General features: G+C 36.0%; 1 protein-coding gene across 2 annotated transcripts in view; it reads right to left on the bottom strand.

Moving 5' to 3' along the window:
* Positions 1-281: 281 nt before the first annotated feature.
* The window catches only part of LOC137396335 (rap guanine nucleotide exchange factor 1-like), a 55,912-nt gene continuing 31,277 nt past the window's right edge, over positions 282-24,916 (bottom strand). For both annotated transcript variants that reach the window (XM_068082563.1, XM_068082564.1), the window contains 9 exons: positions 23,299-23,380; positions 21,006-21,059; positions 12,237-12,411; positions 10,244-10,423; positions 8,660-8,785; positions 7,470-7,599; positions 3,805-4,004; positions 2,409-2,540; positions 282-1,471 (listed from right to left, as the gene is read on the bottom strand). In XM_068082563.1, coding sequence (XP_067938664.1) covers positions 1,348-1,471; positions 2,409-2,540; positions 3,805-4,004; positions 7,470-7,599; positions 8,660-8,785; positions 10,244-10,423; positions 12,237-12,411; positions 21,006-21,059; positions 23,299-23,380 — 1,203 coding nt within the window. In that variant the 3' untranslated portion in view covers positions 282-1,347. The remainder of the gene's footprint in view (positions 1,472-2,408; positions 2,541-3,804; positions 4,005-7,469; positions 7,600-8,659; positions 8,786-10,243; positions 10,424-12,236; positions 12,412-21,005; positions 21,060-23,298; positions 23,381-24,916) is intronic.

Here is a 24,916-nt window from a genome sequence, read left to right as displayed (position 1 = left end):
ATAAATAGTAATACATATTATCATTGAAAGAATGATAATATATATAATTATCTATATAAATAATAATTCATAATATATTATCATTCAAAATAATTATGATGCACCTAAATTCTTATTTGAATTCTCAACAAAAAAATCACTTTGATTTAATTAAAACAAAAAATCACCTGATCGAAACCAGACTTGGTCCTAAGTTTCCAAACTGTGATTTCGCTGCTGTCGTAACAGCCGAGAGTTTGCATAGAGAAAACAAGAGAAATAAAGCCTTCTGAGAGTGTATTTAAACAACATGATTTGTATTTACAGCAATATCGGTAATAATAATAATAGTAATCTGTGCATGTCTAAATGGACCTGGCAGCTTAAAAACAACCAGAAAAATGTTGTAAAACATAAATTAGTAAAAGTATATAAAGTTAATGCGTGTATATTGTTATATATTGTATACCGTTACAAAATTCATGAAAGTGATTAGGCAATTTAAAAATGGCAATGTATAAAAAGGCAAAAAGAGTTGACCATATATATAGAATAGCTACCATGCAGCAAGGATTTGTATCGAAAACAAATACTGCCTACATCTAACATTATTTCTATCACCAACCCGTATGGAGCATGAATTTGTGTGCGAAAAACTGCAGCGCAAAATAGAAAATGCGCATTTTATAAACAGACCCTCCCACCAGTTATTAAAGAAAACTATCATATATGCATTTTTGCTGATTTTAGAGAAAAGAGCAAGGAACCATTGTTCGAGCTCATCTTGACAGCAAGTTTGCAGTTACAAAATTTTTTTAGGCTAAATAGGAAGGCAGAGGATCCTTTGACGCCCAATTAGAGTATTTCCGTCGACCAAAAATCTTTCTTGTAAATTAATAGTTATACTTGGCTTGAAACAGTATCATTGGCCAACAAGAGACTTTCCCAAACATTAACCAGTCTATCAAACACGATGTTCACTGGTTTAACAATTGTGCGGCAAACAGCGGATATTAAAGAATATGTTAAATGTTGTAGAAATTGAGGGAAAAACGACTTCAAACGTAGTTTTGGGAGTAAAATAACTTAGAGCAATACTGACTGACAGGAGAGAGGATCGGGAGTGAAAAGAAAATTACATAAAAATCGTGCACAAACACTTGATTCACAAATAGTCAGCATTTTACAGAAGAAAAAACTATGTCAATATGTAAAAAAAATTGAGGGCATGAAATCCAAAAGCAAAAAACATGTAAATCAAACAACCATCTCAAGTTGGCAAAAAGAGACGACCAACTTGAAAGGAATTTGACTAATAAAAGGGGACTTATCTCCTCGACGCTTTAAAACGAGTCAGCAAGCAGCGGACTACTTGACTGATGTCGGTTTTATCTCTTGTGACCGTTCCCACATTTCATCATCATTCGAATTGGAATCACTAAAATTGTCTATAAACTCGAGTATCTTCGGGTCTTTCTTGAAGGGATAGGCCCTGCCAAAAAATAATATTAATGTAACAGAGAAATACATGAAACATTCAGTTTGAGTCTGTCTTGAGCAGAAAAAATCTTTACTTAAAAAACCGACACTTTCTCATAACGCAGCACACTGCTAGCAAAGCAAAGAACTATTCCGTTATCGCAGAATGCTTGCAGTTCAATAATCAAACAAAATAAAACTGTCCTGGTTTATTTTACCACTTTGAATCCTATTCTTGTAAATACAAGCGGGCCGGTCCTCTAACCCTAAAGGACCGACCCGACTCTATTACAAACTTTCCATTGACTGTCTAAGCGCTTAGAATAACAAAATTCCTTTTCAGCTGAATATCATATTGAAGCTCTGGGATTGTAAAAAACAATGAAAGAAATGGTAACCAAATACAATGAATAGTCCATAATTCACTCTTAAAAAGTGACAATTTCAAAGCAGATAAAGCACAATCATTGCAGAACACCGAAACTGATAGATAATGTATGTTAAAACACGAATAGACAATCAACTAGTTTTAGTCTGAAGCTATTGTTGATGATGAGAAGAAGCCTTTTAGCTTTGTCCATTTCTCAGTTTTTATTACGAAGAACTTTAATCAGTGCGTCATTAGAAACTAAGGTCCTGTCAGCAGCCATTTTCATTTCTTTTACGGTTAAAATTGCCTTTTAACCATGATCAAGTTATGCCAGTTTTAATCTTGAAACAACCTGGCAGTCAGATCACCTCAAACATCAAAAACAATCGCAAATGATTGAAAAATACCGAATATTTCTGATAAGAATCAACTAGACTTTGTGCAGGCTCATCTTTAAAAAGTGGCTGATTGCAGAGGGATACGGTGGGAGTTTGTCTCGAGAAAAGATGGTGAAACAATAACAACAACCATGTGAGAGAACAGCTTCATAACCCTTATGAAGAATAAAATTAGAACTTACGGTTTGCGGAACCTACGGAGGCACTCTAGGACATTAAAGAGCTGCCAGCGCATCTGAAAGTTGATTCCACCATCAAACAGGCTTGGTTTGTTTCCTACTCGGATGATTGTCATGTCATTCAGAATGAGACCTCTATAATAGACAATAAAAGTGATACGAGGTAAGCTTTCTGCTCTCCTGGTAAATCATTTGCCTGAACGCAAGTTCAGACATGAATAATGATGCAGTACATGCAGTAGATGCTCCTATAACATATACCTCCTTTAATGTAAATTCCCCAAAACAAAGACTTTATGCAAAGTTTTGTCTCGTACTAAATCAAAAATTTTCATAAAACGTAATGTCAAGTCTCAAATTCGATTTGAATAGCGCGTCTCTGGTCAGCCTGAAAAATATCACTTTCCTACTCGCCGATTTTGGGAGAGAAACACCATATATGTTTATCTCTATAATTATATACCAGTACCCTGGCAGTCTAGTTCGCCGTGAGAAATCGTCAGATGTGTCGACAGAGCACAGATGATAATTAGCCGCACAATTATTCAGGTAATCGATTGGTGCAGGTGTTAGATTGTCACTCGACCGATCTGAATGTGACGACGTAGAGTATCGTCGAAGACTATCTTTTACCATAAACAATGTCATTTGTCATTGAGCCGATTCGAGGAAAAGACGGGTGGACAGATGTCACCACCCTTACAATAGTAAATATATAAAATTACTTTATTTTAAACATATAAAACATTTCTATTGATTTTCTTTTGCAAATTAGACCATACTGCCTAAAACAAAGGAAAAAATCGATGAATTTGACATGGAAGGTGTATGTATCGTGGAGACCGTAATTGAAGTTCGTAAACTAAAGCATTCTCTTCACTTCAAATGACTGTTTGAGCTGTTTTTAGGTTGTGAAACATTCATGAGCATTTTAATAAGTTAGCAAAAGAAAATTGCTTGAAATGGCCTAAAATTTCCTAGCTATACACAAAAGACTTAGCTATATACATGTAATATGATATTAATAAATAGTTTCACTAGCGCCTGACCCATGAGCACCTTTTAATCAAACGTGATTTTAACTCTAAACTTCTGTGGTGGCTTTTATTGGCTATCACAAATATACATTGTATAGAGATAACCAAACCATAATGGAAATCATTATTAGCTGCGAGCTCTGTCGCAGACATGCATTCATTTTAAATAAATCATGTCTTCATGTGTCTATTCTGAGATATATTTTGCGGAATCAAAGGGTTAAAACGAACAAATAAAGGATTAAGAAAAAAAATTTAAGTCAGTCAAGTATAAACTTTTAAGCTTTTTATTCGAAGAGACACGACAAGGGTTCAAGGACACCGTGAACAGCTGTTCAATAAATACCATTTCACAAACTCACATATAAGGAATACAGGGTGGCTGAGCCTCGGCGAGTGCCATCCTATAGGACTTGAAGCTACTAGTGCAGTCAATGAGACTCGAGTATTCCTGGATCATGTCTCTCTCTTGCTTGGGCCAGTCGAGCCGGCTGACCGGGGCTGAGTCGAGGGCGCTAAGGAGTGCCAGAAGTGAGTTGAAGTTGTTATGTTTTCTCAGGTGCTGCAAACAAGGCTTAAAAATAAAACACTCGTGACTTCGAAATGTTTCCTTTCATCTCTTTTTTATTTTTTTCCCGCTGTTTTACTTTCGATTTATGCATGGCAATCTGATCAATGGTATTGATATATATTTTCTCGTTTTACCATACCGACGATAGGAAAAATTTTCCTCTCACAGGCATGTATACTCGTGTACTACCGATCATGTATGTCAGCTCACCGCACTTCCACAAACCACAAAATCTTCAAGTACATTGCCTTATCCCAAACTTGCTTGTTTCTGCATTTGTGTTACAGGTTTCAAAGTTCTGCGCAAACTATGCCTAGAAGATTTGTATTCATCCTTCTACACATATGAAAAGCATCGTTTTTTATTCCGTGACACCAACATACCACATCCACCATCGTATGTTTCAGTTTATGATTCAATTCACTATCCTGACTCCACAATACTATTAGACTACCAATTTTTAGAACACTTTCGGTCAAATCACTCGATAACTCCTGATTTCTGTCTTCTCATTTTTCTTTTATCATGCAACGAAAAACGCCATTTTGTGGATGATTACTAACGCGAATAAAATGTTATTTATACATAATATATTATAATACATTAAATCATTTAATTTCAAAAATACAGTTCAAAGCCAAAAAGAATAAGATAGTTTTTCAGCAATCAACAATGTTTTCACGGACTCGTGAATTACAAATAAACTGCATCTGACTATAGATTGTTCACATATCAAAGCATTCAATTCAAGTCGTAGCTGAAGTATTTTTGAAGAGGGCACATCTAACAAAAGTATAAAGTGCAACGAATATTTGAATGACAAAAACTTTGAAAAATAAATACAATTGTTTTTGCGCAACCAAACCCAAAAAGAAAACTTAATATAATACGAATATATCCATTTATAAAGTAACTAACAGGAATGTACCGTAAAACCTCTATTTGAACGGCACTTCTATTTGACCGCCACTTTAACATTCTTTAATTTTTATGAACCCATATTAGAAAGAGAACAGTAGAAAAGTGTGCACAAAATGATGGTAATAATGACTCGGTTGCATCAAAAACAATTAATTCTTTCGCCATTGCTGTTTGTATTGAAGTCCATTTTTTAACTCCAAAGATTTACGGTTTTTTGTTAAACCTTTGAAAGCAACGCAGTAGAAATAATTATTAACTACCCGGCTAATAGTAGTACCTCGTTTAACGCAGTCTTGATACTTTGACGTATACGAAAAACGGTTTAGCTATTCGGCCAACGATGGAATCTGCAATATTTCGAGGCTGAAACTTCTGCATAGTGTGCAAGATTAGATGTGGTTTCTCTTTATTTGTGCAAAAAACCTATTTTAAACTTTCAAACACTCAACTTTTAACACTTGCTCTGCTAAAAAATTGTTTGGAGGCTAATATTGACTAGTTCAGCAGTGCAGAAAAGTTGAAGTCATAAGACATTATAGAGGGTATTGAACAGCCAGAAGATGAAATGGGTGTAAAAGGAAGCACCAATCAGAATGCATCTGACCAAGCAAACAATGCATTTATTTTTGTTTCAAAAATAGTAATTTTGCTTCTGCGTATATTGTAAATATGGTTAATTAATGTCACTTATTTTTGAATATATATTTGTAGTATGTGATGTATTATTATATTATAGATATTCAGATTTATATCATATTATTTAATAGCGTCATCGTGGTTATCTCAACTCAGCTTACAATGGATCGATGATCAGAACTCCTCTTCTATTGCACATAAAAAGCTAGTTTAGGCTGCAAACCGTAGCAAGCATATCAATGAGTGCAATGAGCTTGTTTGTACAACGATGCTCTTAGAAACACTCATGGACTCCAATTACGACGAGTTAAGTAGAGATCATACTCAATCTTTGAGAGATTGCCCATGCAAAGATATTGCTGTGATAATAATTGAATTTCTAACAAAGTTAGATTATAATTAATATAAATTGTAACATACTTCACCTATAGCTGAATAATTGGCTCATCAGAACGAGATTTTTAGCCGCAGGTATGTGGCTGACACCTAAATTTCCCATAAAACTGACTGTTTCTTTTTCTATTCTCTAAAATGGACACTAGTGGAAGTGAAAACATCAAAATGTAAAAATCATTCCGTTTACAATCAAAGATGATAAACTGTGATCACATATTAGCTGACGTGACAACATATCTAGCATGAATTTTTAAATCTTTCTCTACCAAATAAATTTATTACATAATTGACATATTAAATATTCTGTAAAACCTCTTATATGACATAATGACGCATCTGAAACATCATAAGTCTTGAACCAAAAGGTCCATATACAAGTTTGATATCAAATTACCATAAACTTTACTGCAGCAGATACTATTAAACGGCTACAAAGATGTTGCAGAATGAGTTCGGACACTTTGTCGGCTTCTCCCGCTACTACTGTGAGTAACGAGTTAAGCATGTTCCGAGTCAGATGAGTTATCACTATTATTATAGCTTACAGCATTATTATTACTGTTGAAATAGTAATTGCTACCAGCACTATTGTTCAATAGGTAATCATCAGGAGCCATTTGATCTACGATTAATTTGTAAAACACCGGTAGCTGTAATACGTTTGACACGGATGGTCATTGTGAAGAAATTGCAATAGAAATTGGCATGCATTTCAGAGTAAAGATTTAGTCGAATAAGAGCCCACATGCCGTAAATAAATCCTGACATGACTCATTTTCTAGAGATATTTTTTCTTATTAATAGTATCAATAGTACACATGAACCAGCCTCTTGAAACGTTAAAAATGCTAAAAGCTGTAGTTCACACACATGTACATACTAGTAAACCCTCTCACAATGTTCCAGAAAGTTACAGATTTTATGGCTTGGGTTTGCTATAGAAGAGACAAAACGGTTGTCTAAATGCTATCTCGTGGTATACTTCAACTAACCACCCGTCAACTAACCAGCTGTCAACTAACCAGCTGTCAACTAATCATCTGTCAAGTAACCACGTGTTAGCTAACCACCCGTCAACTAACCACCTGTCAACTAACCACCTGTCAACTAACCACCTGTCAAGTAACCACCTGTTAGCTAACCACCCGTCAACTAACCAGCTGTCAACTAACCATCTGTCAAGTAACCACCTGTTAGCTAACCAGCTGTCAACTAACCACCCGTCAACTAACCACCTGTCAACTAACCACCTGTCAACTAACCATCTGTCAAGTAACCACCTGTTAGCTAACCACCCGTCAACTAACCAGCTGTCAACTAACCATCTGTCAAGTAACCACCTGTTAGCTAACCAGCTGTCAACTAACCACCCGTCAACTAGCCACCTGTCAACTAACCACCTGTCAATAAACCAACAGTCACCCAATGCCGAGAGACTCATAAACATATCAAAAGAGATTTGTTTACCAAAAGAGGCCACATGTAAATATGTAAGAGGCATACCTTTAGTATGTGAACAAACTTGATGAAATGTTTCTCACGAAGAGTAGGATCATCTGGTTTGAGGATGGAATTCCGACACCAATATGACATCTTGTTGAAGTGCTCTGTGAACTTGACAAGGTTAGGGCACCTGTAATACATTTCTAACTTAATCGCAACGTGGCGATGCAGTACTATAGGCAATACTGTGGCTCGTGGTACAATGCTTTGCAATAACCAAAATTCTGCTAGGTTATGGTACATAAAATACTACTTTGTTCTAAATTTCCATCCAAAAATGTTGGTTGAAGCACATCCTACGATCTACTAGTTTTAGTCTGAAAACACCTTGAAGTTATAAAGAAAACAATATTAAATGTTTAAATCACTTTAATCATTCCAAAACAATGCTCTCGTTTTTCCTCCAATTAGTGAAAGCTTAGGGCAAATCTAGAGACGTGATTTCATACAAACGATGCAGAGACAATATCCATCAAACCCGCTCAGCGATGAAACTCAACAAGCAACTACAGTATGTCAACGGACCAGTGCTAATGACTTAGTGTAGTTACTCATTTCCTATAATACGATGGTGAACTGAATCTTTAGCATACCATCTCCGTGTGTAACTTTACAAAATGAGCAAACATGCTCCGACGGATTTAGAAGCAAGAGATTGTGGTTTGCTACTATGGTTCACTCTCTGATATTGGCAGGTTGAAAAGACAACCACTTGTCGCAACACTTCATCTGCAGGCATGACCCAACTCCTTGCTTAGCCTCCTAAGAGGCTGTGACTAGCCCTTTACCCTTCAACATTCTAGCAACGCATGAAAACTTGGAGCTGGTTTTTATGGCCAGATACTAAAAATTACTATGTCAACTAAACAAAAAAACTCAAACACAACTGATACTAAATTCTCCTAGAACCACTTTTTAGAACATTCATATCCAATGTTCTTTCTAAACATGAGGGCAATCCAAATCTGGTTGATTAACAATTTTTAAAATTTGAATTCATCTGATAATTCTGAAAAAAAAAACGTTTAGTTTGACTGAGAAGGCTCAGTTTAATAACTTGAACTGTGGAAAAAAGTTAAAATTGGAAGTCAATATGACAGCAAATCTTAGTTAAGACATAAAGCACAAGAGCACACAAAAAACAAGTTGAAAAGTCCTATAAAATGCGTGTCAAGGTCAAAAGTACTTACTTCTCTTCATTCTGTTCCTTGGACCAAATGAGAAGCTCAGGTAGCTCAAGTCTCTGGTAAAAAGCATTCTCTATGATTGTCAGCTGCTCAGCCACTTCGTACGACTTAAAGTCCAGCAGACCTCGACTAGGGAAACAAATCAGTGAGTAGACTAACGCTTATGTGAAGTAGATGTTCAGATGTTTTATCGTTTGTTATCTGTGTCTAGAGTGAGCGTGAGAACAAACATCAATTGTTTAAATGCAGAGGTGATTACTGTATAACATCGTTAAATTTCTCACGTCCGACCTTGTAATACTCAGCACATGGATCATATACCTATGTACTCCTGACAAACTAAAAAGTCCATAGGATATCATACAATGTGTTTTCAATGGGTTCAGAAATACCTGCCACCAACGAATTCGCATCTTACCTTTTTAATGACTCAGAGTTACACTATAGATCTTTCAAAAATTCGCAGTCTCCTCAAGAAAAACTTGTTAAAGTAGACTTGCTTTCGGGTCACGGTTACTTCTCAATTAATGTGTAATCAGCCAGCGGTAGTGATAAGTAATTATTTTGTCATCCTCGTACGAGCAACCTATCATTGGACTCTAAATGTTAATGCAAATGCAAAAAGTCCAGAAAAAACAGTAGTGGGTAGCAGTAGAGTGTTTCTGTAGCAGAACGGAAACCCGTGTGATTGTCTGCTGAAACTTTTTCACCTCCACTGGAGGAAAGCTGGGGAATATAACCTCAAAATTAAACTGATGCTCTAAAATTCCACTGATATTTTGTGCATACCTATAGCGACACGCAACAGATATCTTATTACTCTACATATACTCCTTAATGTGACATATCTTCTATGAAGTAAATAATCACCAGTTTTATAGCAACTGTTCTTGTAAAGCTTCAACTTTCTAGTGAGCAATTGTTTGAGCTCCCTTTTCATGGTCAGATAATTATCGAAAAATTGTCAATATGTTTTATCTTAACTATTTTGGTCATAACTCAAAAACGGTTTGTTTGCTATTTATAAACCCGTTATAAAAATTGATCGAAAGAAAATTCTCTACAAAATAACATTGATGTACACAGAATTTTTTTTATTGTTGGTGTAGTGGTTGTAGTGACGAGTGTGCCTGAGAGAAATGATCCTCACAACCACCAAAACTGAACATTGATTCGAAGTCGATAAGGTTTAAATCTGACAACTGTCTTCAGATTCGTCCTTCAAGTGGTTCACCACCTGAGCTGAAAACTTTACAGCGTTTCGATGAACAATTAGAACGTCTTCAGTAGCAGCATAAGACATGCTAGCAACTTAAGACAACATTTTTAAGGCATGTTGTTGGCCAACTCCAAAGTATTTTAGTTTTTTATCAAAACTTTCCAAGTAACCTGATCGAAAAAAGTAATAATTCTATCGGTCTAATAGGTCTTATTTGGAGCAATTCCTTGTCTAACTCCGAATATAAAAACTATTTTGGAAAAAATACTGACACTGACGACATTAATGTCACTCTGTCCATGAGAAAATGAATGACAAGTAGTTGAAACGTCGGTTCGCCCGTTTAACGGTGAATATGAGAGACTTACTTGGGAGACTTTGGACCTGAGGTGACAATTCGGAGGTTTTCAACTGGTTTCTGGTTTGGGTCACATTTCTCCATGACTTTCATTCTCATGATCTTGGCTAAAGCTAGCTCCCCCTCCCTCACCAAGTCTGTCACTAGCTTCAGCAACTTGAGAGTAATCGACTGCCGCATCTCTTTTGACCTGCAAGTGATGTACCTGGGCCAGTTTATATCACATCTTCTACTAATCACGCTTGTACTAGTGTCTTGGTATCTAATTTAATTCTGTACTATAAGACTAAATCATATTCATCATGCCATATCACTGCTATAGATGCCCTACTTGCTTGGCGTCCTTCCTGACATCAAAATTCACACTTGTCTTGGATAGAAATGGTAAAAATGTACAGGCTCATATTATTCATTGTCTTCTAAACAAACTTGTTTAGAAAAGTTCAATTTAGTATTTATTATATTTTTGTACAATTAATCATAATACTGGTGCAATAATTGCCATCAAGGTAAGTGTGAGAATAAAAAAACCTTAGTATGAAGAAATCAACTAACATCTTTAGAACTGCAAAATAAGTTCGACACCTCGTTACACTTAACAAATGTATTTCTTAAGATAATTATGCATGTTTATTGTTTTCAAAAAAATTTTTGATAGACTGAACTGGAATAATATCTGCTAACTATTAGTGTTTGATATGTCACCATGGTAACAGAAATCCTAGAAATGAGAACCGGTAGTAACTTTGTTGAAGTAGTAACTCTTGTATTGGTTTACAACTTCTATAGAAGCAGCATCCTTTTATTTGACTTGCTCTTCTACTCTAGCTGTAATATTTAGCATCAATGAACACTTGTTGTGACTGTCACCAGCAAAACTCTTCAAATATGATTGAACTCTATGCGTCTGACGAGCCGCGTAGCATGGCTCAGCTCCAAGTTTGAATATGGCCAAGAGCGGAGTGGTACGGCTATAGCAACCTTTGTACAAAATGTTTCAGATTAGTGATAGATAATTAATTAATCAGCCTATTTCATCGTCCATAAACAAAAGGAAACACTTGTCTGCACGTGTTGAGCCAATAAAAACCATGTTTACAGCCCCGGCTTAGCTCAGTTTCGCTTTGCAAAAACGCAAAATTTCTTATCGCAAGTTTTTCACGAGGATCACTTATGGTAGCAGACACATTGCAGCTACTGCGGCTTTGCGAATTGTAAATCATTTGACTTCTGGTGACTATCTAGTGCATATTAGCCCTAAAAGTGTGAATATTTTATTTTAGCAATAATAACAATGCTGAAAAGCTATAATATTAGCAATAACCATCTGACTGAGAATATGCTCATTGTTACCGTAGCAGGGAATGCGCTGAAAAAATTTCCAAGATCATTCAGCCAAACAATTAAAGATAAGATTTTATTTTTATAGCATCAGCCTGATGTAAAATTTGATGCTAATTAACTTGGTACCAAAATCTTTTTCATCGACCGTATGTTCAAAAAGTTATGATAGCTTATATGTGCCATTGTCAAATATTAAGTTTTATGGAATATTTAATTCATACAATATATATACATTATGTAATTATAATGCATATATATTAGACATTACAATTTTATAATGTATAATATATATACATTATATAATTATATATAACATTATATAATATATACAATATTTAACAATCCTGGTAAAAAATTTAATCGGGTAGTTAAGGAGTTAATCAAGAATGTGAGTAAATGAAAAATATTTTTCCCTTTTATCCTAATGAGCATATGAGCATACAATAGGAGGACTTTGAAACTGATATCTTTACTAAAATAGACTAAGATCTGAACTATTCTAGTATACCAGTATATGTGATGGTCCAACAAGCCACCTGTACTATTACCTTCAAGCCACATCCTACACAAACTACAAAACGGAAGTTTGAGATATGTTATTCATCACCATCACGAGTTATTATACATAAGATTGATCTAATAGAGTCATTGATCCTTACGTGAGTTCGTCAACCACGCGAACCAGTAATGAAAAAGCATTCCGTGATAACCTCTTCTTGTTGATTTCCTTGAGATGAGCGAACTTGTTGTAACGATACAGCAGTTTGTCTATGAGCTCCTCTGGTTCTATGAATGTCCGGTAGGTGGTGAGGAAGGCCTCTTGGTACATGAAATCTACAAAAGTCAACACATCGGCATTAAAACTGCTGCTCGTGCGCCAAAAACGAGAAAAAAATCATAACAATAAACTTGTCAACATTTTCCAATTAAAAAAAAAGTGAACTGTATAAAGAATTTAGAGATAAAAGTTTTCACACACAAGTTTTTTACCACAAGCAAGGCTTCTATCTAGCAAAGCTTTTTACCACAGGATAAAGAGTGATTAATAGAGTGATCTAACAGAGCGATTTTTTTGCTCAGTATTCTTAGCCCAGAGGTAATTTTTGTGTAATAAGGTCAACATCAAAACATCGGAAAACATCAAACATTCAGGCATACACGTTTCCATAAACTCATAGTTGTCCTTGATTCGCTACTTTTATAGATATGTGACAGACAGTAATTATAATACTATCTCAATTAAAGAGACGACCCACTAATGAATCCAATCAAAACATTTGTAAAGTAGATGTAAAGCGATTATTGGAAGACAAATGTTAGCTTCAGATCTTTATAAATGGTTAAAAATCTTAAGCTATGTCTTTAATGATGTATCTATCCACTATGAACAGACTTTACCTGTCTCGCTAATCGATTATCATGCGCCGTAAACACGGCGAACCTACCAGTTTCCTAAAATCATGAGGAGTAGAAGATTGGAATTCAGATTTTACACATGTACCTCACCCTGTACCACAGAGGTGTAAAGAATCTTTGCATCCCTAGGTTAATAACTAAGAGATGAAGCCAACCAATCAAAACCACTAATTAGTATAAATCGGTAATTTGATTGGTCAAATCAACATCGTTGTTATTACTTCATTAATACCTTCTGGTCTATATCCTGTAGTAGATTGCATTCAGTATAGGCTACAACACTTTGATGGATTGGTTCATGGGTCACTAATCTAGTAACTACCCTGTTAGCCATCTACCACTGAACAGAGAGGATAACAGAGAGGAAAACAAATAGGACTCATTGTACGCTTATCTCATACTCCTTCCTTGAGATCGTTAGTTATTTGACATTTCGTGTAGGGTACGTGTAGAAAGCACCCTAAAGGCCTGCCTTCACTCACCGACAAAAATAAACTGTGTTCGTAGCCAAAGCTTCAGCAAGGCATTGTCGATGCGTTGATGTTGATCATCTATGTGAGTAGAAGCAAAATCGATGCGTTTGTAATTGGCTTAAATAGTTCAGTATAACAATTCGATTCTATTCATTTCAAACGTAACAAGTTGTGTCCAAGTTTGGCTTTTGCATGACGAAGATACGGGACTTCACACAATCGACTATTTGTGGAGAAGGACATTCTTTTTGTGTTTGCCGCTTTTGAAAATTGGAACTTTCAATAATCTATTTCAGATAATTCCTTAGGTAATCAAATACGTTAAAATCCATGGTTGCAATTTAATTTTTGTCGTGTTTGAGGATGTGTATTAGATAATAAACATCTTGATGATACATACTTGAACAAGTTTACAGGAAAATCCAGCAAGGATGTAATGGGCTTCACACGAATGAGGACAATTCCCATTGGTCAATCTACTTGTGAACATGATACAACATTTAGTACAGTCATGTGCAAAAGTATGGGGCTGCCTACAATAATCTAGCCTTCTGAAATATATAAAACCAGTTGTGATTTTTCTTAAAAAGGACATGATTACAGAAACTTGTTATTGTTTTAATGCTCAGAATCTCCTTTATGTTTTCCTATCTACTAGTCTTTAGAAACACAATTCCCTGCCTGTTATGTTGCTAAAAAATGTTAAATGTAAATATTTTTTTAATAAATACTAATTTTAGAAATGACTGTTTAAACTATCAAAAGTGACGAATTTAATTTACTCGAGTAGTAGAAATGAAAAACATTTGGGAAATCTCCAAATAATTTAACACAAGTGTGATGAGATTGCGTTGCAAGTAGCCATAACAACCACCACGGGATGCATTTGTCGATATGTGTAGGCAGGCCTTAGAGGACGATATGTGTAGGCAGGCCTTAGACGACGATATGTGTAGGCAGGCCTTAGACGACGATATGTGTAGGCAGGCCTCAGAGGACGATATGTGTAGGCAGGCCTTAGAGGACGCAACAGGAAAATAGCGTGCTTGCATAACATCGTTATTGTACCCTATGTTTCCATGACTCGCATGATAAGCATTTTGGGCTGTCTGCATGTTGAGCTACTTTGTAATCTAGTGTTGCAATGAACACCTGAACAATGCACATTTAATGCCAGCGCTTGACAACATAGGTCGAGTATTAATGGAATAGCAAGCACGATAGATTCAATAAAGATTTGTGAATCGCAAAACTCCCTTAGCTCGCGAATTTATGCCGTTTCCATGATGCGGTTAACTTGCGAATTTGTTCAAATTTGCGAATCATGCGCGTCATGAAAACATAGTGATAACAAGTCTAGGTATTAATCAGCGCAGTGAGTGATAGTGCGATGGGCGATGTGATACCATCAATATGCTATGCTATGATATTAAGAGTTATATACCCTAGGACACTTATCTATTCGCCTCATCTAACTTTCGCGTTTGCGCGGAGTCATCCTTTCGCGAAAATTTCATGAGCGAAACTTAACTATGATAACGAACGAGCGAAAACGCGAAATTAAATAGCTTTGTTCATTGATAGTCCAAGAAACAAATGGCAGCAAACGATCAAATTGCATCATCGATATCGTCCACACAATGCTACCTGCGGTTCACCATTACAAACTAGTCCCAAATTGAAAAATTGTTTCTTACCAGTGAACTAGACCGGAGGAATCTAATTATGTTTGTTCCACTGCATTTATTTTCACATCACTATATTTTCGTACTCATCAGAGCTGCAAAATTGAGTTGCAGCGAAATTTTACTCTGTATGCTACTCACCAAACTAAATACTAGCGAAATATAAGTGTCCTAGGGTACTATATGCTATAGCCTATTACAGCAATTACATCACGATTAGATGCAAAATTACGCACGGTGAAGATAGATAATTGCACGGTGAAGATAGATAATTCATCACTAACATAATGATATGACTAGCAACAAACCTTATAGGAACTAGTAGATATAGTCATTTCTACTATTACTACTAACACTATTTCAACTAATAACTATTAATAGTTTTACTAACTGGATACTGCTGGCTATTACTAATACAACTACTGCCACCAATACTATCATCATGTTTACTGCTGCTTGGAATAGTACTGCTGGCATTACTAGAAGAAATAGGTAGGCTAATGGTTACTAAAATCACCATAAAATTCATTACTACTATGACTAGCAGTGCATGTAGCTTGTACTACTGTTACTTGTAGCTATTACTATATTTGACTACCATCTATTACTGCCCCTACGACTAGCTATTACTACTGGTATGACTAGCTATAACTCCTGGTATGACTAACTATCACTACTGCTACTACTAGCTATTACTACTGCTGCTACTAGCCATTACTACTGCTACTACTAGCTATTACTACTGCTTCTACTAGCTATTACTACTGCTACTACTAGCTATTACTACTGCTACTACTAGCTATTACTACTGCTACTACTAGCTATTACTACTGCTACTACTAGCTATTATTACTGCTACTACTAGCTATTATTACTGCTACTACTAGCTATTAATACTGCTACTACTAGCTATTACTACTGCTACTACTAGCTATTACTACTGCTACTACTAGCTAGTACAGCCGCTACTACTAGCTATTACTACTGCTACTACTAGCTATTACTACTGCTACTATTAGCTATTACTACTGCTACTACTAGCTATTACTACTGCTACTACTAGCTATTACTACTGCTACCACTAGCTATTACTACTGCTACTACTAGCTATTACTACTGCTTCTACTAGCTATTACTACTGCTACTACTAGCTATTACTACTGCTTCTACTAGCTAGTACAGCCGCTACTACTAGCCATTACTACCGGTATGACTGGCTTACATTGGTTATGCATATAGCTCAAATTACAACCAATACATTTACTGCCTACTTCTACAAACATCATAGAAACATAGTTCAGCGAAGCAAAGAAATGCTACTTGGTGTTATTGGCAGATAATCTGTGGAAACTGTAATGAAACGTTCAGACAAAATCAAGAACCATGCAGCAGGGTGGTTACGCAGAAATCAGTGATTACAAACTTATGCTGAAATGATTGAAGCTTTGAAGAAAATGAAACAGGAAACAGCTGCAAAACAGTAGTCCAAATGCATGCACAATAGGTTAACTGGACCAGCCTAATGCAAGCTATCGAATGCTGCGAACTCAACTAAACCCTCAAGGTGAAATAAAACAGGTTCACACTCATAACAGAAATCATACAAGCGCTTCGACATTTTATCTGTTGGAACAAATATATTATAAATCAGCATATGCGACTCCTCAAAACCTTTTAGAGAACTAGTTGACTGTAAAGAGATATGTAAGCTTTACGATAATAAGAGCTAGTACTAGTAAAGTAGAAGCTCTTACAGCTAAATAATCCATTCTATGAACGTTTAGGTTATAGAGGTTTTACACAATACATACAGTAAAGTACATGAAAATTGCCTAATCCGTTCCCAGGTCTTTCCAAACTCAACCCTTTGGCACTACAAAAAGTAAAAAATAAACTTAACTTTCTAATTCACTAACTGCACCGTGACCATATTAGTTTCTATCGATAATTTTTCTCCTTAACTTATCCATTTCAATCGTTTTATAGTCCATGATTGCAGAAATTTTACAACAAGTTGAGAGGAAGAAACCTTTGAAATCCAATTACAACGATTTGTTTACGTTTTTAGCCAATGTCTATTTTGCAAAAAGAAATTGATCACAAATATTTTATACGTCCATAAAAATGTCTAAACGTTTATACGTTTCTTTCCCAAGTGCGGCAGAAAAGAAAAAGTGATATTTTACGACCAACTGCAAGATTATCGTTATTCAAATAGAATCTGAGAGCTTGCACCAACTTTTTACTTTACGTTAAACAGAAGTTTTTATGCTGCATGAAGCAAAAACTTTACATGAATTCTTTATGTTGTCTGGAATTTACGTTATAGGACACAACGGTTATCGGAGCATCCACTATACTGTCATAACTGATGTTTCATGCAACTGAAATATAATGAGATATTGGTAAAAGGAGCTTGTCACACTAATAACAAATACATCAAATATGGAGTACTATTGAGCACAAATGCTATAGAAATACAGTGAAACATGGATAACTCGCCCTCGGATATAGCGAACACATGGTTAACTCGACTGGATTTGCTTGGTCCGTTCCCACGCAATGATAAATGGCTCTATATAACTCGAAATCAGCACTGTTATAACGAACTGTTTTTTGCCCAACGGCTACCGAAACGGTTGCTATCACTTTAGAAAATCACTTTATTCCAAGCCATAGAGGTAAACCTCAACTTTTCGTAATTCATAAGCGTCGTTACTACCTCCATCGGCAAAATATTTTTATCAACGACTGTTCTAAAGGTTTGGTGAAATTTGATTTATACTGTTATACGATGAATAGCACGGGCTAGCCGGGTCACGGGCGCAAGGATTTTCGCCACGCACATTCAAAACAAAAACAGCACAATGTTTTGGTTTTGTATTTGCGTGGCGAAAATCCTTGAGTGCGTGACCCGGCTAGCCCGTGATGAATAGTTTTCCGACGTTGATTCCGTGTTGAATCAACGTCGGAATGTTGAATGTTTAAAACGTCTTAAAAATTGTTGTAATTAAACGTATACGTTGTCTTAGCTAAAAAAAAAAACTATTCATCGTTTGACCTAAACACAGAATACGCGTGTACATTCAATAAGTATCCATTCAAAAACGTTAGTGATATACAATGTACCGTAAAACCTCGTAAAACTTTTAATTGAACTGCCTCAGAGTGTTGCTCTTAACGAATGCCAGGTAAAGTAAGGGAATCTTTGCATAAACTTCAAGAAAAATCGGCAAAATTGATCGTGGGTAAAACGCTGAAAAGAAAAAGATGTCTTTTCTTTTGAGCATTTCAGCAACGATCAAGTTTTGCCAATGTCAATCTAAAAAACGTCCTGGCAATAACATCACCTCAAACAACAAACCAATCTCAAGTGATAGAAAAATCTCTATACTTTTTGATAAAAACGTTTTAAACTTTACATTAGAAGCATTTAATTTGAAACAAGCCATTTGTGCTTTTGATTTATATTATAGTTTGTATATGTTCATGTATCTACTAGTAAATAAGTAAATACATGGACTTGTGACAGTGCTCTGATAACTTGAACACTCTGATAATTCGAACACTTTTGCTCGGTCCCTTGAAGTTTGAGTTATCCGAGTTTCACTGTACTTATTTAAACGACCAATTCATCATTGAAATACAGACTTCTCTACCAAAACAGAAACTGTAAAAACAGCGGTTAGAACCCTATCACATTCATGAAGAAGCAATGTGTCTAGTCATACACATGTTTCCATTTAGCCGTAACTCTCACATGATGACAGTCTCATGGCCATCTGACCTATCAGATGTCCCCGTCTCATTAAGCCCATACCATCACCGACAGGACAAAAAGCAGCACATGAACACGACACACCTCTAGTTCAGACTAACTGTAAATGGAATTAGATGACAAAACACGCCAGCGTTTGCATGATTAAAGATGGCGATGGCAACAGTCAGCATAACTAAGCAAGCAGAGGCATAAAATCATTAGACCACATATATAAGAATATCAGGGTAGAGAAGATTATATGATCATAATCTTAGATGAAGGGTGGATGGAGGTGGGATGGAATGGAGTTGGGATGGATAAGGGAGGAGTGAATGAGTTGGGAATATGTAGATGAGGTGAGGAGGGTGCGTACGTGAGAATGAGGTGAGGTAAAGAAGGTCAGAGGTGAAATAAAGGGTCGGGATGAAAATGGGTGACGATGGAGGTGAAGGTGTGATAGAAGAGGCGAGGGTAGATGATAGGGCAGAGGAGGTAGTGCAGCAAAGTCAGTGTGGAAGGCATAGAGCCGAGGCAGGGTCGCGGAGGAGTATTAGTGGTGGTGGAGGCATGGTTGTGGTGATGGAGGCGTGTTAGTGGTGGAGGCATGTTGGTGGGGGCATGTTGGTGGTGGCATGTTGGTGGTGGCATGATGGTGGTGGAGGCATGGTGGTGGAGGATGCATATTGGGGGTGGAGGAGGCATATTGGGGCTGGAGGAGGCAGGGTGGTGACGAAGGAGGCAGGGTGGTGGCAGAACAGGCAGGGTGGCGGTAGAGGCAGACAGGCGGAGGAGGCAGGGTGGTGGAGGAAGGTCTAGCATGAGCTAAACACAATTTTCATTTTCAGGACATGCTTTATGAAAGCTGAAGCAAGTGATTACATTTGCCATCTTCAATGATATTTCAGCAGCCTCATGTAATTCTTTAGAAAATCTCTAACCAGTGAAATCAATAGAAATCTCCATACATAATGAAAGGAGCAGAGATTAACATAAATCTAGTTCCAAATGCCAAAATGCAGTTCCTTATGACTGCAACAGATGAGTGAAACTAGAGCGAGCATGCAGTCACAATCTTGGCATCACGCGGAGAGCCAAAACGAGCCATTCACCAAACTAAACAGGGCCGTGTGCAGAGATTCCTTAATACCAACAGCCATTGCGAATGAAACATCGTTCAAAGGTGTGACTGTGTGAGTCATAAAATAAACAACGTCACTATGTTAATAAATCCTGTTTTTGTCCTTACCTCAAATGTGAACAGAAATAATATATAAAATTATCAATCTCTAATAATAAAAACTGGTATTTGGTATTATTTTACAATTATGTATGAAATTTTAATTTAATGTTTAAAATAAGTGAAGTAAAATTAGCTATTAAAATGCTGTCATGAGCTACCTGTACCCAATTCAACAATTTACCCTGGCCAAGTCAATCTGGGATGGTGTAATATCAGTCTATAGGATTTTCTTCAACCAACACACATAAATTGCAAGCAATGAAACGTTTGGCCGAGTCCTGCTGCTGTTACTTATTGTGATTCTGAAAACAAATTGCACCATAAAACCGGACAGGGGAGCTGGTTCATTTGATAAGAGATGCTCATGCTAGTGACAGACTAAGAAACCACATTGGCCACATACTATCATTTGTATATTTCAAAAAATAAAACTGCTTACAAAATACAAGCTATTTCAATTTATAAATTCAGTTCACATCAATTCATCAATATTTGCGATCAAAACATTTGTCAGAAAATAATTTAAATAAAAATTTTGATAAAAGCAAGACATGCGTAGCTTTTATGTAAGTTCGCTTCCGACGTGTACGTAAATTGGTCCTAAGCCACAGCATTTCACATGTAGTCCTACACAATATGAAATTTAACTTTTCCACCTGGCTCAACAAATTACCACAGAGTGACAACTTTGCTTTCGTTGTGAGTAGAAGTTTAAACTATTGAGAAAGGTTGGTGATTATTGTAAGCTTGCTGATATTCGAAATCTCTGCACACGTCTAAAAGGAGCAGCCGAATACCTGTTAGATGTACAATCAGAAATAGAGAGAATAACATGAGAAAAATCACTTGTTTACCTGTGTCAATGTCAGCTTGTGACAGCGATAGGAAGCTGCCGACGTTGAACAGATCTAGCCATAGAAAATACAAGTCGACATACCAAGTTACTAGCACTGACAAGATGGGACATAATGACATGGGACGACTACAGAGCGCTACGTAAAGTCTAAATGTGGGTCAAGGATTCACAAGCTAAAAATAGATGGACTAAAAAACCTCAATGCTGAAAAAAGCCGTCAAACAATTTCAATGTATGGTTTGACAAACAGAGACAATGACACTGCCCAGGCCGTTAGCACATGATGACCACAAGCTTGTTTAAGTGTTTAGTCCCTTCCCATAGCGAAAGGACTTCCCCTACACTATAAACATAGATTCATTGCTTAAGGATTAGGTAATAGCTGTATGTTAACTACGCTGACATGTTAACCATGCTAGTACATTAGGTCAATTAGTTTGTCATATGAGCGCATTTATTATTGAATGAGTGAATTAACTTTTTGAAAGCTGAATTAGTAACTAAATTATCAAACAAGCATTTGAAAGAGCTGTATTGAATATTGAACTAAGGATTTATTTGCAAGAAAAACTACATTAATCACTAAATTTGAATTAATATACTTGAGAAATGTAGATAAAATGAAATTGCGAATCAATACTTTAATGAACATTTTAATGCAATTATTAATACGTATTGTTAATACAGTAAACGCTCCTACAACATAAATAATCCATTCTAGAAACGTTTACATTATCGGGAATTTACGTTATAAAAACAATAAAATACATATAAATCACTTAATCCGTTCCACGATCTTTCTAAACTCACCTCTTTGAGCATACAAAAAGGAAGAACTTGAGTTAACATTTTAAATTTGTGGGCCGTACCGTAACTGCAGTATTATCGGTTTGTACAGACAAATTTTCTCATTTTTATGCTCAATCTCACTGTTTTTATAGACCATGGTTATGGTAATTATACAATAAGTTGATGGGTAGTGCACATCATCGACGTTCATTTACAGCGATTTGCTTATTTATCTAAGCAGTAATAAGCACTCTTCAAAGTAAAACTAATAACAAACATTTCATACGCCTACTAGAAAGCAAAACAATAAAATATTTTACAAAAAAGCGGTACTACTCATTCGTCTATTTGTATCCAGGGGTCAAGGTTAGGAAAAAGAAAACTTTTGATGATACTCGAACTTGCGACATTCGCATTGGTGGACCAACGCTGTAACACCTGCTTCAATCGATCGCCTTTGTATTTATGAACAACGCGCAGCTACCTTATTATATGTTTTGTCGACACTCTGACGATCTATCCCAACACACTAGATTGTTGCGAAAATTGTATACACTAACATGTAGGTTTCTTTCACAAGTGTGGCGAGATAGACTAATGTTCAAATCGAATTTGAGAACTCGCCCGATATGACACTTTGCATCATGTGGAAATTTTACGTAGTAGAAAGCAAAAACTTCAAATTTTTTGTGTTAACTGGAATTTACGTTATAGGAGGTATACATTATAGGAGCGTTTACTGTAGACCACAACCCTGATCAGTACCCCCACCATACCTAAGTCGGTAACATATAAACTGCTCAGGCAGCGAACTAAACAGATTCTCAGCCTTAGCTTGTATAACGCTGTTGGGAATGGAGAAATAAACTAAATTGAAGTAGCAATCGCTTGCACCTGTATCATTTCATGCTAGGTTTGAGACAACCATTTTGAAGTTCTTTCCGACAGCACGTATGAAAGTGATCGTCATTTGGCAACCAATCCCATAAACTACAGAAAGCATTCCTCAACACGCAAAGCTCAAATGTTATATCCCAACACTCATTGAAATACAGCGTCATCTGTTAGCGTAAGTTTAGAATTCATAACATATTCCCAGACATTTGGTAACTTTTCGTCACGCATTACAAAGTATGCATATGGCACAGCTTATGATAATTTTATGCAGAAATAACCCCTGAAAACCATTGTAGAAGTCCTGTCACATGATTCATCAAGGGCATACGACTCTAAGACCCATTCTTTGTTTTACGATTCTTGACAGCCATAATTTTGAAAACATTTCTGTTTGAAATGAAACTATTGGCGATAAAGTAGCATATGATGGCATAGCAACGTCATACGCCGACTTTCCCATGAGATCTTCCTACAATTGCCTAATGTAAAAATATCTAGAATGAATGTATGGCACACTTAGCACTTAAACCGTAAGAACAAACCATGTTATCTATCTACATAAGGATGTCAGAAGATACAAGCAAAGATCAGCAGGTAATACACACCGTGTTTGCCCACGTGGGTCGCATAGACAACTAGAGCGTCGACACTTCCTCCTTTCAAACCAGATAAGATCTTGCTGGACGTCTGGCGAGAAACAATGTGATATTTACAATTCTCCTGAATATCTTATGGCCATACAGCAACAGCATGGAATCAGTATGTTGGTTATAGTGATACATTCAATGCATAATATACACTTTTGTATATATTTATATAATATATCATACATAATATATATTAAATATGTATATGAAAAGAATATGTACACAAACGCACACACATATAGATTTCAGTTTTGTCTATCATCTGTGTGTCCAGTTATACAAGTTAAATCTAGCAACAAAAAACCATTATGTACTTGATTTGAACTTGACACCTTCGTGTCTGAACGCAGGAGTCTTACCCACTAAGCTAAGCGGTCCTAATCTTTCTTATATATTTCATCTATCTTTATGTAATATTTATTAATTCAGCATTGTTTTCCTGTATTGAATCAGTTCGGCATATCGAAGTTGTATTACCACATTTACTTCTAGCGGCGATCGCAGGTTACAAACCAACTATGTACTTTTTATCATTAATGAATATTACCTTTCGCGTTTGTTTATTTTTAAAGATTTAAAAGCCCGATATTATTTACCTTTTTTAATTTGCAGTTTCCAAATGCGCCGTTTCAATTTACATGCCTTCAATTTTCGGTTCACCTAGCAACTATTCCCAAGGTTGATGGCTAAAAACTGTAAAAACTAAAAACTTTGCATGTGTACAGTTGTATGTTGTGTTATCTCAAATAGGGACAGGGGAATATTGATCCCTTGAGTAGGGATCAGTGATTCAGTGCCAAACTATTTTTTATTGCGATTATTGTAGTAGAACAGACTTTATCTAACCTTTACTCGCTTATTATTTCACATTTAAACACCTTTACAGTTGTTATACTTTTCTCTAATTTTGTTTGAACTGCACAAAATATTTTTCACATAATATAAAGTTTAAGTTAGAATAGTAAATGTTCTAAACATATTAAATAAAAATAAATTTTCATAGCAAAAAAAATTGTATTACCCGGACAACGCCAGGCATTCATCTAGCTTATATATATATAATATAAATAGACTAATCGTACGCATATGTAAATTAAAAATGACAACTTCATCGAAGTTAAAACACTCAGAAGCAAAATATGTGCCCAGATGTGCCTAAAATGAGAAAAATCGCCACACTTCCTGTTTGTCCCTCTTGTTATGACATAGACTATTTCATTCAAGATTGCAGTGTTACGCATATCTATTGACATATTTTCCTTTTGTATTGGCTCATGATAGTTGGAATAAAACTTTAAATATAGCAATACATTGCCATAGATGTATCATTTGACTTAAAGAGAGGTTGGTTCGAGTTTGTTTTATTGTTTTTCTAAACTCTGTGTAGACATACGAGTAGCCAATGCAGATGATTGGCTCAAGGCCGGTTCACACTATGTCGCCGTTTGTCAGTCTTTCCCTTTCGACATTCATCGTCGATTATGTGAACCATGAATTGATGTCATCGACAAAGCATCACGGAAACGTCGGGAAAGTTTGCAGCTGTCAAACTTTCCCGATGCTTCGCCGAGCATTG

The sequence above is a fragment of the Watersipora subatra genome, chromosome 5 (assembly GCF_963576615.1).
Source record: "Watersipora subatra chromosome 5, tzWatSuba1.1, whole genome shotgun sequence".
Taxonomy (NCBI): Eukaryota; Metazoa; Bryozoa; class Gymnolaemata; order Cheilostomatida; family Watersiporidae; genus Watersipora; species Watersipora subatra.
Note: the sequence above shows the minus strand (reverse complement) of the source record. Positions and strands in the feature narration are given on the sequence as shown.